The sequence below is a fragment of the Sceloporus undulatus genome, chromosome 3 (assembly GCF_019175285.1).
Source record: "Sceloporus undulatus isolate JIND9_A2432 ecotype Alabama chromosome 3, SceUnd_v1.1, whole genome shotgun sequence".
NCBI classification, from domain to species: domain Eukaryota; kingdom Metazoa; phylum Chordata; class Lepidosauria; order Squamata; family Phrynosomatidae; genus Sceloporus; species Sceloporus undulatus.
In genome coordinates this window covers 26,667,041-26,681,710 of record NC_056524.1, presented here as the reverse complement: position 1 = coordinate 26,681,710, position 14,670 = coordinate 26,667,041, and the positions used below count along the sequence as shown (strand labels likewise).

At 38.9% G+C, this 14,670-nt stretch overlaps 1 protein-coding gene across 5 annotated transcripts in view; it reads right to left on the bottom strand.

Moving 5' to 3' along the window:
* Window positions 1-5,181: 5,181 nt before the first annotated feature.
* ZC3H12C (zinc finger CCCH-type containing 12C) overlaps window positions 5,182-14,670 on the bottom strand; it is a 65,484-nt gene continuing 55,995 nt past the window's right edge. For all 5 annotated transcript variants that reach the window (XM_042458976.1, XM_042458977.1, XM_042458972.1 and 2 more), the window contains one exon: window positions 5,182-14,484. In XM_042458976.1, coding sequence (XP_042314910.1) covers window positions 13,088-14,484 — 1,397 coding nt within the window. In that variant the 3' untranslated portion in view covers window positions 5,182-13,087. The remainder of the gene's footprint in view (window positions 14,485-14,670) is intronic.

Here is a 14,670-nt window from a genome sequence, read left to right as displayed (position 1 = left end):
AATTTGCAAACTGCTGAAAGGCAAAGAAAAGTTACCATAAGCCTCTCAGTACTGATTGTTTGGGAGCCTGAACAGAAGGCTGCTGCTCCACAAATAGAGGTATTTGGTTAGCCACTGTAGGAACAAACTGCCAGACTAGTTAGGCCTTTCGATGATGCAGCAGGGCTCCTGTTACTTCTTATTTCCCATTCTCTTAGATACCACACACAACAAGGCTTTAAGTCAAGCGTGCACAACCTTTGTCAACCCTAGGGTTACATCCAATTTTGGATGAGGAGGGATGTTCTAGGGCTGGGAGATTTCCACACATGCTAACACACATCCCCAAATACTCTCTTCCCCAGTTCCCTCTCTCCTCCCCATGCCTTACCTCTCCTAATATTTAATTTAATCAATGCGGATGTTTAGAGAGTAGCAAAGTAGAAAAGTGAGATGAAGCTCTTGAGAGTGAACGATGCATTTTGACTTACTATCCAATCACTAATGAGAACTGGAGGCGCAACGGTTAATGCTGGTACTGTGGGCGCAAGGTTCCAAGTTCGATCCCAGGGCTCCAAGGTTGACTCAGCCTTCCATCCTTTTATAGATCAGTAAAATAAATATCCAGCTTGTTGGGGTCAATTGGCTTACAGATTATAAACTGCTTAGAGAGTGCTGAGTTCATGGATAAGCGATATAGAAATGTAAATACTATTGCTAATGACGTTGTCTACTCCCTGCCAGGGCCAGTTTTGGGCCACAATTAAGACTGCCCCAATTAAACAGTAGGACATGACATCATTATGGATCTGCAAGGTGATAACCTCCACATGCATCACAGGGCCAGAAGGCTGAAGATGCTGCTGAAGTTTTTATTGGCACAAGAAGGTCTCTCCCTGCTGCAACCACCCAGGTCTGCATCCAAGACCAAAGAAACACACACACACACAGCTGGTTTGCCCATGCAGGAAAAAAAGAAAGTAAGGCAGCAAACTTGCAAGCCTACCAAGTGGCATGTCGTCTTGCACATGACAAATCTGGACTAGATCCCAAAGGAGTTGCCTTTGAGCAAATTGTTTACTGCTTTGACATGCTTTTGTTTCTCAAATACCAACAATAGCCAGCAAAGGATGTAGCCTTTTCCTTCATCAAACTTCCTTCCCACACCATCTTAAATTCAGCTTTAACACCTCAAGGAAGGTGCAGCATTGTGACTTTCCATCACCACATTTATTCCCCTAAAATTACTTTTAACATGTATGCCTGACTAAGAAGCCTGTGAGCTTCAAAAGCTTGTGTAATGAATTTTGCAACCTTTGGATTGCCTTAAGGGTATCGAAGTAATGTATGTTTTGGATTTTAGTATATTTTGATCCATGACTCTGCTGTACCCTTTCCACTAGAAATGGAGTTTGTGGGGCTGCCCCCGCTCCACTGCCGATAAGTAATGTACATTACATTGATGGTTATGAAGGCATGAAGAGTGTGAAGTCTGCAGCAATATCTTGACGTTATTACTTCTCACCAGGATCTAGTTCTTTCTGAGCTCCATCCTATTCATATACTCTGCATTTATGGTTTCACATAATTATTAAAACGCTTGAGCTCAAGGGCATAAGGCAGGGACAATGTAGGATGGGTGGTACAGTGTTCCTGAAGCATAAGTCACTTGCTGGCTGTACAATGCCAAGGCACAGCAACAGAATTAAGGCCTAAGACAAACTTTCTCCAACCTGGGATCTAAGAAACCCATTTGTGATGTTATTCATCAATACCTTGTAGAGGTTGACTGGAACTGATAACTATGCTGCGGGAAACCAGAAGACACAAAAAAAAGGCACCAGAACATAAAACTGAACACTAAGGTCAGGTTTGTCCACACCATTGTATTCCCCATCACCATGTTCAGATATGAAAGCTGGACTGTGAAGAAAGCTGATACAAGCAAATCAACTCATTTGGGATGTAGTGTTGGAGAAGTGGATGGCCAAAAAGACAAACAAATACATCACTTAACAGATAAAGGCTGCTCTCCTGGAAGACTAAGGCCCCATACAGATGGGCCAAAATAAAGCTGCTTCGGGTCACTTTGGAGGTATGCTATTTAAATGATGCATGTGTCCTAAGAGTCCAGAAGCCACACCAAAGCCACGATCCAGTCCTAAGGATTGGAGTGCAGCTTTGGCACAACTTTCAGACTCTTAGGATGCATGCATCATTTAAATAGCATATCTCCAAAGTGACCTGAAGCAGCTTTATTTTGGCCTGTCTGTATGGGGCTTAAGGTAACTAAACTGAGGCGGTCACACTTTGCCCAGGGAACTGACTAGAAAAGACAATAATGCTAGCAAAGGTGGCGGGTGATAGAAAGGAAGACATGACAGATGATTAGACTCAGTCAGGAAGGTCATGTGCTTGAACCATGAGGACCTGAGCAGAATGGCTGAGCATAGAGTGTCTTGGAAATGTCTCATTCATAGGGTCGCCATGAGTCTTGAGCAAGACCTTTCTTGTCCTTACGTTCCATTGCTGGCATACTTACATGGATGGAGGCTAACAGTGGCAGAAGGTCAGTGTGGCTAACAGCTTTCCAACTGAGTACATTCCTGTGGTTTTCCAGTCATGACAGGCCAGAGCTATGTCAGTGTGGCACTGTGTCTGCATGGGGAATGTAAAGGGGTATTGCATTCCTCCTTGCACAAGTGTCTAAACAGTGCAATTACTGTTACAGGAGTTATGTTGGCATAACAACTCAAGAAGAATCTGCCCATTATCTGCCCATCTGTAGCTACACCTATATGTATTGCCGTGAAGATAAGAGTCCTGTTATTTTAAGCACACTGAGCCAAATATATTTTTCCTTGTGTACTTGTACAGTAAATCTCCTTTCCCTTCATTTCTATGAAATCATAACACATAAGCAGTAGCTAAAACAGGTTAATGGGAACACAACAGACATCTCTCTGCCCTGGAAGGAACATGGACAGTAAGATGAACTGGAAGAGATCTGAATGGCTACAACACACAACCAATGACAGCAGAAATATGGTAAGGAAAGACTGGGTACTTGTCTTGTCTGGATACTTCAGTGAACTGATCCTTCACAACCTGTCTGCACAGACAGATTAAACCATATGGCTGGAGTGCAGGATATGGAAAAAAAAATAAAACAACAGATTCTTAAAATTAAGGATGAAAAGTCCTGGCATTCCAGACCTCCTCGCACCAGAAAGATGTTCATCCTGACAAGCAATCAGCAGCAGTAATTTTGAGACATCTAGTGATTTCTATGCAGGTGTGGAAGTTCCTTTTTTTGGACTACAGTTCCCAGTCGTCTCTCAGTAAGGGGTACATTTTAATTTACGTTCAGAAAGTGGTCTGGGCCACCATATAAATAAGGCTTGCCTGGGGGCCATTACTAATAATGCACATTACATTGATTAACAAGACTGATTTCAAGACATAGCTATAGAATTTGACATTTGCTTTACACTAATCTCAGGTTTACAGTGTTTATTCTGCAAATGGAAATCATGCCATATATCCAGCCATTTTAAAATAAAAAGAATACTGTATTCTTATTTCCTGGTTTTTCTTCAGAAAATGTATGGAAAACAGTAGTGAGCCTTGGGGCCAGCTCTCTTCCAAAGACTCCCTGGGGGAGTCGCAGAGATTGCTAAAATGGGAACAGTTGAAAACAAACAAAATCAAAAGTGGCAAGAAGTCTCCTTCAGTTTAAACAAAGTAATAAAGAGTGCAACAGAACTGTTGCAATTTATTTAATAATTGAAGTGCTGTTCCTCAAGGCAACTCACCTTTTGGAGTGAGATGAAATTGGTGGTTCAGGGAATCTAGAGGGGTCAGACATTGCAAAAACAATTTGGGGGTCTGTGTGTAGTCCCAGGGTCCTCACTTCACCCACATCTATGAAAATCTTTCTCCACGGTAGATGAAAAAGTGTACATATTAGCGGTTGTGGAGTGTTGTTCAAATTCTACCAACAGTTTAAAGCTTATGTGGGCAACCTTACAAGGGCCATGGGGAGATATGGAAGCTTTGGTGGCCACAAAATGGGGCCCCAGATGCTGCATGTGGCCCATGGCCTTTGCTTTCCCCACCCCTGGTCTAAAGACCTCTCATCTACAGTGCTTGAAAGAGGCGATCAACAGTAAATGTCAATCACAGAATTAAGCACATTCTTTCATATTTGATGTGCTTCCATGGCACAGTGCAATGAAATATGCAGCCATATAGCTGTTTAAGTTTGACCGTCCTTTCACTGGTTTCTCTTTCCTGAACTGAAACATTCATCAACATTTCATTTGGCAAGAACCTCCCAGTAATGTCTGGTTTATTCTCTTAAAGCACTATGGGAAAAACAAATAGTCTCAGCAGACATATGTTGGCATGATCTCAAAAGAAGCCATTTTACTGTCTTTGAATGGAGCAATGTTTTATATCACTACTACTACTCCCCTCTAAATGTTACATGAATTCTGTAACTATAAATATATATGTATGTTCTGTACACGTATAGCAGTTCACAAGAGGTTTTTCCAGTGAACTTGCCATATCAAGGAATCAATATACATACTGATGCCAATGTTCCATTTAACCCAGTGTATGATCTCAGGAGACAAGAGATCTTTTGGGTGCTGTTCCCTCTTTCAGTGTAGAATGTAAAATACAGAGGAACTTAGAAATGCGTAAGTATCTTCATGTAAATCCTGTGAGATGGCTCACTACTAATCCTGAGGCCAAGTAACTGCTACCAGGGCCAGACTGCTACCAGGGCCACAAGTAGCATTTCACATCCGAACTGTCAGTAGTAGCAATGAATGAAATAAGTGAACTGTCCTCATTCTAAGATTCTCATATAAAATCTCCTGCTGTATGACTGAGGATGCATCTGAAGTACCAGTATACACTAGTTTTTAGTAAAAAAAAGTTCAGTGGTGGTGGGAACAAAAAGAGGGTCTAAGAATAATATCCTTGAATTAAAAGAAGCCAACCGTCTACTGCCCATTTAATATATTTTTAAATGATTTGATCAGTTAGAGGAATTTCCTTAAACCAAGCCAACTCAAGCAATTTAAATTTAATAACTCAACCATTTCATTACAGACTGAATGTGTTTTTATAATTTTGTTCTCTTCTAGCAAGGTCAGTGATATGAAACAAACACAGCCCAACCATGAGGGGAAGAAAACCTAGGCATTTTTATTATTTGGTCTGAGAACAGAATCTATGTACATGCTTTGCCATTGCTTTCATATAAATCCTGTCCAAGGACTTCATTATTAGATGAAAATAGGCAGATCACAGAGAATGTTCACAACAGCCAGTGGAAAAGATTATTAACAAGCACTTCACCAGAAGTTTCATACACACACAAACTTCTTTCCTAAGAGTTTCCAAATATGTATTAAAACCCCACCAGATCAAATAAAATAATAGTAATAGTGGGAACAGAGTGCTAATAACCTAGGCACATCAGTGAAACATCTGTTGTTCTCTTCCCAGAAATCTACAAACCTGTATGTAGTTGCAGGGTAATTTAAAATTCAAAATACAGAAGTGTCTGCATAGGAATTGAAATAGACCACACACACAGACACACAAAACCAAATATGGAACATTTAAAAATGGTTACACATTTGAAAGGTGCCAAAATAAGAAACTTGAATAAATCCATTCTGAAGCCCAAAAATTTGCTATGTTTTGTCACTTCGCTGGGTTCTGTTCCCAACAGTGTGTGTGTGTGTGTGTGTGTGTGTATATATATTTACAAGCAAGAAATATACACATTTTAAAATTCATTGGATATCCTTCCATAAATGTATACTACAGCAAATATCTAAAATGTGTATACTGCTAATAACCACATTTAAAAATAAATGTCTCATATGTCAGAAATGCCAGTGGGTATCAGTGATCGCTTAAATGCCTTAAGCTGTCAGCACTTCAATGGTGTAACACCATAATACTGAGCACAATGAAAATGTCTACTGTATACTAAATAAGGATCAATACATTTTGGGCATTCCTTATCTCTTGTTTCTCTCTCACGCATATCATCCCAACATCTTGCAATCATTTCAGTTTATGCTTTAGATCAGTGATGGTGAAGCTTTTAGAGATCAAGTGCCCAAACTCAAAGGCATTCCCGCACCAGGTATTACCAGGTGCCAGGGAGTGAGACTTCCAAGGGGCAGGACTTCCACCTTCTGGGGGTGGGGTGGGATTTCTACCTTCCAGGAGCAGGTCTTCCAGGGGTGGGACTTCCCCAGAGACATCCCTGGCATGGGAGGGCGGGGTGAAGGAACAGGTCTTTAGCTGTCTCTGGAGACACTCCTCTCTTTCCATATGCCCTCAGTAATGGCTTTGCGTGCCAGAGAGGCATGAGTGCCATAGGTTCGCCACCATGGCTTTAGATAGATCTGTATAAGTGAGCATCCATGGTTTATATGAACTCCTGTTTGCTTAATGGATGAGGTACATATCCTTTTGTAGTGCATGAAGTTGCATTTTCAGTGAAGTGAATGGAACAATGTAAAAAAAAAATCGTGTGTGTAGGGTCAGCATCACCATTTAACACTGCTGGAAACTGCTCATCTCTAGGAACTTCGTTCATCTGCTCCTCTTTTTGTTTTTTAAGCTTTTACAAAAGCAATATAAGAAAGGAGCAACAACTTCCCTCTCCTGGTCAGTGGAGGTAAGGGAAGCCAGAGGAAGAGGGCAAATGAACAGGCAGTGGTGTCAGTGGCAAGGAAATTCCCTGCTGCCCTAATATGGAGCCAATACCACAGTTATCCATAATGGAACAAAGGGCTTACTAGACTGGGCAACAGGATTATAGGTGGTTCAGACATGTCCATAGATGCATGTAACAGTGGAATTTGTCATTAACACAATACCTTGAATGGCAAGAGAGAGCTTACCCATAAATAGACATATTCCTATAATGTTGCTTTTTTAAAAAAAGGATTAAATTCAGTCCCCAAAAATACTTTTTGCTATATTCTACATAATACTATTATCACTTAATTTAAGAATATTATCCCTTATAATAGTAATTATGCATTCATCTAACATTTCAACACTAAGTTAGTTTCGTTAACTCAGAAATGCTACAGACCATGTCTAATTTACTTAAACAGATAATTATTTCAACACTTTGGGTAAGTACACACTATAAAAAGATTACATGCCAACAGATGGCATGTACCCTATTTGATCATCATACCAGGTGTCACTCAAGATGAAACTTCTAGTGCAATTAAAGCTTTATTAGTAACACAAAATTTTGTTTACAATTGCTAAATGCAGATTCATCTGCACTGGACTACAAAGGAGTAAGCAGGGTGTGCAAAATCTATACCAACAACCACTCATCCCTTAAAAATCTCTGACATTTAAAAATTATAAAAACGGAGATCATCTGCTAAAATTGTTATTGTTTTAAAATATATATATGGCTAGAAGTTTGTGTAAAGTTCTCTTATAAAATATCCCACCGTCACATTCTAAAATAGGAAAAAAGAGTAGTCCTTTCACTTCCTTATTTTAAATAAAAGGATTAAATAATATTCAGATAGACAATATATCAAAAATAAATATTTCCCTAACCTATTTTTAAAATAAAGATGAATAAAGTTTGAATAAAACAGAATATAATACTTACACGACATTAGGCAGTGCCCAAAAGTTTATCACATTTTATTTTTAATAAGTGGATATCCTCTATATGAAGCTTTCAGGCAGCAAGATTAGGGGTGAAAAGAAAACAAGTACAGAAGGGGTAGGATGGACATTGGTATGGCTAGTCAGAGTGAAGTAAAATAGAAAACAAAAGTCCAGAGAGAAGGAAGATGAGGAGGAACTAAAGAGAGTTCATGACAAGGATTAAGGACTTGGAAAAGAAGAATGCAGACAAAGAAAACAACACAGAAAGCAAAATGGGAAAGGTTGAAAGAAGAAAGAACAGCAAATTTTTTTAGAAAGATAGGAAGCAAAGCAGCTAGCACTTATAGCAGAATAAAAGTATCCATGAAATCACAGTTCAGATGTACTCTATTGCAGTCTACATTTAAAATGTCATGCAACATTTTAGATCCAGAGTGTTGTTTTGTATTTGATGAAACATAACTTTTACTGTTGATTTACTGATGTCACTATGATGAATGACATCATAGTGACTCCATAGTGATATCAAAACCCTACAATTATGACATTCACATTATTTTCTCACTTCTTGTCAGATAGCTAACAACTTTTAAAGAGAGGGAGACCAAGACTCCAAGGAGAAAAGCCTCAATATTTAATTTTTAGTATTGAGTTGGATGACTACATCCATTTTCAGTGAACAAAACAGTGCATCAAGCGTTAAATGCAAACAGAAACTCATCTTCCTAAATGAAATATAAAAAGAGCTCAGAAGGAAAACCAGCATATTAATCAGAAGTGCAAAGAAAATTTAAAAGGGGTTACGAATATAAATAGGTGGTGGAGTGAAGAATGCTGGAATCAAAGTTAAGTGTAGACTGATTGTCAATGGAACTTCAGTCACTACTAATTTAAAGCTCATTGATTTAATGGATTTACACGAGGACTAAATCTAGATTCAATTGCTGCACCTTAAAAACAGGTCCAGTTGGGGGACCTATTAGAATGGAAACATTTGGGTCCAGATGGGTATGCCCAGTCGCACTCTTGCCTGAAATCTTGGAATGCCAGGATTCAGCTTCACAACTGCTTCCTATGTTTGAAACCTTATGGGGAAAAGTAATAAGCTTTTTTTTGTTTTGCAATGTGATCTCTTCCAAGACACCTATTTTTAACTAACCTCCCCTGCCACCTTTTGGACCTGAAACGCCCACTCACCTTTCTATTTCTATGGCATCACTTCAAGTCTGAGGGAACTCTTTCCTCTTTTCCAGCTCTGGATCTGAGTTGCTACGCTAATTACTTTGGGGTGAAGGAAGAGAATAGGGTGGTACAGACCACTATGAGATCAAATTTCTCCCAATATAACCAAATGGTATGATCAGTTACAGCAATTGTGACTTCTAAATGTAGTATGTTTTAACTTTAACAGTTACAAAAGTGACTATTTACCCCTTTACCCATGTATGAGTTGATGTAATTTTCACTGTATGTGTTTGGACCTTACTCTGTGTCAACACTAAGAAATGGACCTAAAACAAGTCTGGAATTTCTATAGTAATATCATTTCCCCTTCTTTTCTTTTTTAAAGTGTAATGCCATTTCTGGAAACCCATTAAAATATACTCCAGAACTGTGCTTCTTAGGATATCTGATGTGGGGGATCAACTATTGTTTCCCAGTGTGCCACTGAGCATTTGTGCCATTGTTTCCTTCTTTCCTGGAAATTGGCCAGGGATGAGCAGCCATTGGCTCAGGAATCTGCACTGTACCAAGGACCACTGGTTTGAGTAGCACTGCTCAGGATTGGGCACAGTGGTCTTAGATTTCTTTTGGACCATTGCTCTCATGTTCCCTCACTATTGTTTACCTCCTGTCTATGGCTGCAGGGAGCTGCACTCCAGCACCATCTGCAAATTCTCAGTGGTTCTATGAGATGTACCCCATCAGCCGTTTTGTATGGCAAAGAAAGAGGAACAAAAAGGAATCAATGTGGATAATAGGAAAAAGTAGGCATGAAACAGAAAAAAGTAAAGCGAATAAACCCAGTGGCTGCATACTTATAAAAGATGTCATACAATTCCTTGGCTTTCTCTTTAGAAAATTCTTCTTGCAACTTAAACTCAGCACATTCTTGTGCTTAACCAAATCAGTTGAGAGAATTAAGGATCTGTTTAAGAGAAAGCAACATAACAGAAGAGCCAGCAAACATTTCCTTTCAGGAAAAGTACTGAGGCCAGGCATTTGAGTCTTTCAAAGCACAAAGTGTTTTTTAAAGTTAAGAAACAATAATGGGAAGCTCCTGCAGCAGAACACACTGGAGCTGTGAGGTTTTCTTTTTAACCACTAACTTTTCAAGGCAGGCCAAAACCAAGCTTCAAGACTGAAGAAGAATTTTATAAAGCACAGCTGCTTTGTGTTCTGGTCTCTCTAGACTGGCAGACACTGTTTATTTGTACATGTGTATATGTGTATGTATATGTGAATGAATATTCATCCCATATTAAATGAATATGTAAAGAGCTGAGTTCATATTGTAGCATACAATGCACAGACAAGCTTTTTTTTGTACCCTATAGCCTATTGGTCAGGCTTCTGCAAGCAATGCACCACAAGCCAACAGAAAATGCAACTTATGAAAGGATCTCAGTCCAGAAGACATAAATTTCTACACTGTACACTCTCTGGGGATAGGAATCCCACTATACCTTAGAGAAGGGCATGCATATAGAGTTGGGGGAATAGTAAAACATTAAAGTTAGAATATAAAGACATAAAACAGCACATGAATCAACTATTGCTTGTGGAGATAGTCCACCAGGAATCTTTTTTTTTACAAGTAACAAGCAAGTTAGGTTTTTGCACAAATTCTATTTGTTTAAAGGGGAAGGGAGGCTTGTGTACAATACACTATGTACAATCTCTTAATTAAAACATACTATATAAATAGTGAAAACCCAATTCCAGAAGAAGAAATGGGAAATACATTCTCTTTTAGGAGAGATGGACAAAATATAAGACAGCACCTACAGGAGGGCAGAGGAACCTAACACAGGTTTCCCCAACCATTTGTCCTCCAATTGTATTGGATTACAACTCTCATCAACCTAACATAATGGGAGTTGTACTCCAGCACACGTGGATGGTACCAGGTTGGCAAAGACAGGTCTATGAGAAATGAGATCCCATCTCATTAGCAGTATAGAAGAGCAATCATGAATTAAAGTTGCTGAACACGGTTCAGATTATTGGATATATCTATAAGCACAATGCTTTATAGGAGCATTTACTGTATACCAAAATCCTACTTCTTGCAACACACAGTGTTGCACAAGAAGTGAAAAATGTTTTCCTATTCAAAAGGTGCTTGGACATTCTTTTCAGGCAGCATTTTACCAATATTTTTAGGTAAGATCTCATTTGATATTGTTTTAGAGCAAGAGAAAGAGGCATCTTTAAATAGGAGGAAAATGTATACGATATAAGAACTCAATGATTTCCTATATAGGAGGAGTTCTGGTTTTAAAAACCATTAGATTTCTTTCTTTCTTTTTTTAAAAAATAAGAGATAAAATGTTGCCCAAAGTTCAAAAATTAACTATACACATTTGTGTCTGTGTGTGTCTGTGTATGTGTTTAAAATTAGATCTATAAATAAAAATAGTTCTCATAGTTAAAGATACAATTTGTATCAACAGTAAAGGTACTTTCTGGTTCTACAGGGTCTTCAAGTGACAGCTGCACACACATTTATCAGCAATTTAACACTGTATACTAGGGAAACATCACAGTATGTTGCTTTGCAGGGAATCCTAGTGTGTAGGCAGCTGACTGCAATGCCTATAAAGTCACTGACTACCAGATCTATCTATATAAAATTACATTTTAAAGAAGCTAGCAGAACCCATAACTTAAAACCAGAAATCTTCCTTACAAATACTACAAGAGGCAATCCTATTTGCATTTAAAATTATGTAGTTTCTAGAGAGAATTAGACCTACGTAATTCAACAAGCCAAACAAACTAACTTGGAGAACATAGTCTACATAAACTAGGATCCAGCACTGCACTACTGCAGTTCCACTAGTGTAACAGGAGTTTCCCCTCCTTTCCTATCCCTTACAGCCTTTGGTGTTGCTTAAAAATCTGCTCTGGAGGGTTTCCCAATTCTCCAGAGTAGATTTGAGACTGTATGGGAGCTATATCCGTAGGTGTGGGTGGAACTAGTTCCCTCCAGTTCTGCAGACAAAACTGCTTCCATCAGCAATACCATTGGATTCTAGCCAGGATATCATAACATTCTCAGCTATAATGCTATAATACTATTATTACTGTAGTGCAGTTAATAAAATGTTGCATATCTTCAACACAACATAAAGCCTTCTCAGGTCAGCTTTGATAAATAGCACAAAAATATACAGTATCTTATATACAAAAATTGCATTGAAAACAATTAGGGTTCATTTAAAAACAGGTTTTTTTTATGGGAAAAAAAAGCATTTTGTCCATTATACCTGCACATTAATTAGGGGAGCAAAAGACACACCTAACACAAATTTCAATTTCATTGCCATTTCTAATGAATGGAAGTACACATCAGCTGGATACGGTCGGTACCTAAACCAGTCTATTTTTAGGCAATTATGAATTAGATGAACTGAACATTTTCCAAACTTCACATAAGGCTTTTGCCTTCTACATAATAAATTAGTGATAGCAGGTTTCTCTCATAACTGATTGCTTCTGCTTGCAGAAAAAAATAAACAGTCATCAACAAATAATTTCAATTAAAACCAATAAAAAGTGCCATACTATAAAGTACTAATATATTGTTACCCATTTCAGTGATAAAACTGGTAACTCACAAATTGCTTAAAAAATAAAGTCAGTGCTGTATAAGACCTTTGTTTTCTATAAATAAAATGATTATAGCACAGTGAAGATCACACAATAAAATTAAATAACTTAATTGCAATAAAAAAGAGTTCATAATAAGCTTGGCTTGAAGAAAAAACGTTGGCTGGGTGCATAAAATCCTCTTCAATTTTCTGCAGTTTAGAAAAGAAACTCTTTTGTACTCAAAGGAGAAAGCACCCAATATAAATATGTAACAATATAAGAAAGTGCTGCATATAAAACCCCAATGCACCAAAGATTCTATTCAGAGAACACAGATATAATAATATATTAAACTGGAAAAACCTTCCAGTTATGAAAAAAACAAACAAGTTGAACAAGCATTTAAAACCAAACCTGTCACTTCCAATGCATGGGGTTGTACATACAGATTCCATGGCACAGTATTTCACATAAATGGATTACTATATAACCTCCTTGCTGAGAAGGAGATCACAAATGCTAGTGTAGCAAACCTCCCTCAGCATTATAGCTGAAACTGAACTAATAGACACCACAAAGATGCATCGTCATTGTCATCATGTCATCAATAACCTAGCTGAGATTTTTCCACTAAAATGGCTGCAGCAAGCTGCTGAGCATCTGTCATATGAGGATTCCTTTTCATAACAATTCTCACAAGGTCAGGGGGGAAAATGTTGCACAGGTTTATATAGACTTTTTCTCGGCTATCCAGGTACCTTGGAGGGTCTTGAGGCATTCCACAGTAAGGTATCCGCCAAGGCTGATCTTGTTGCTCAGGCAAGCTTTGGAAAGCAAACTGTTCATAACATGGCTGTGAGGGGTTACTGGGCAAGGAATACGTTTGACGAAAGCTATACGCATCCATTCCATAGCCCTGCCTATCCCAACTACTGAGTCCTTCTTGACCAGAGTATGATTTTCTTTGTCTTAGTGGAGAATTATCATATAAACGTGAGTCTGATATGCTGTCTACTCTTGTGGACACAAGGGCTCTCCCCAGATGCATGTTCTTTGAATGCTGGGAACTTTGAGGAGCAGGGTAGTCACCAGGACAACTTGAACGAGCACCAGCACTGGGATGCTGAAGGTGTCCAGCCATGTATGAAAGTGGAGGTTTGTGATGATGCTTTGGTTCTTCAGGACTATAACTCTGAACCCTGGACAGTGTATCATGGTAGCTCTGCAAGAAAGACTGTGAAGTTACATGGCTATGGGGATGCATATGTTGGCACTTTAAATTCTCTTCCAGTTGGGGATCAGGAGAACTCATATAGGATCGATCATTGTAGCCTATGTAGGAATCACTACTGCCACAGCTCATGCTCCCTTCGCTACTACAATCAGAGGCTACAGAGCTGATTCTGTAATCTATGTCCAAGGAGAAACGCCTCTCAGGGCTTCGTGGACCAGAGAGGCTTAGGTTTGGATATGCACTCAGCATAGAGTAGTAACCTACATCCACTGGCGACTCACATTTGGGATACTGCTCATAAGGCATTGGTGTTCCAGGATTTTTGGTTGCCATCATCACTGGGGGATATGGTCCCTGTGGTCTTTGATCGTGAGGTGGGAAATGGACTCCAGATGGAAGGCCATTGCTTAAAGGTGCAGTACTTTGGAGCTTTGTAGCAGCAGAATTCGGTATACTAACTAAAGAAGGTACAGACCTGGTTTCCAATTTGTTTTTGGTGGGAAGCTTTTCCTCCAAGTCTTGGTAGACTTGAGTCCTTATACTAGGATCTGATTGCCTCTTTGGAGCAGCTCGCTTAAGATCTGAAGTGCTATCTATTTTAGTGCTGCAAGGAACACTGTTGCTCTTCACCAGCCCTCCTTCACCAGCAGCTTTGGCAGCTGTGTTCTTAGACATGGCACGAAGTTCATCAGCTACTGACCTCTGAGGCTGATTTCCTCTTTCTGGATGGTAGTACTTGCATTTGTGTCCATAAGTGCATTTCTTCCCTGTATAAATTTGTTTGGAGATTTCAGCAAAGGGGAAAAAGGAGACAGAATTTAATTCTACATTAATGTTAAGATCCATTGTTATTTTGTTGTCTTATTATTATTTTGTATTATGTATTTATTTACTAGTTGTTATTTTGATTTCTAGATTGCAACAACTACTCTTTCCTATGACTGTTAGTAGGA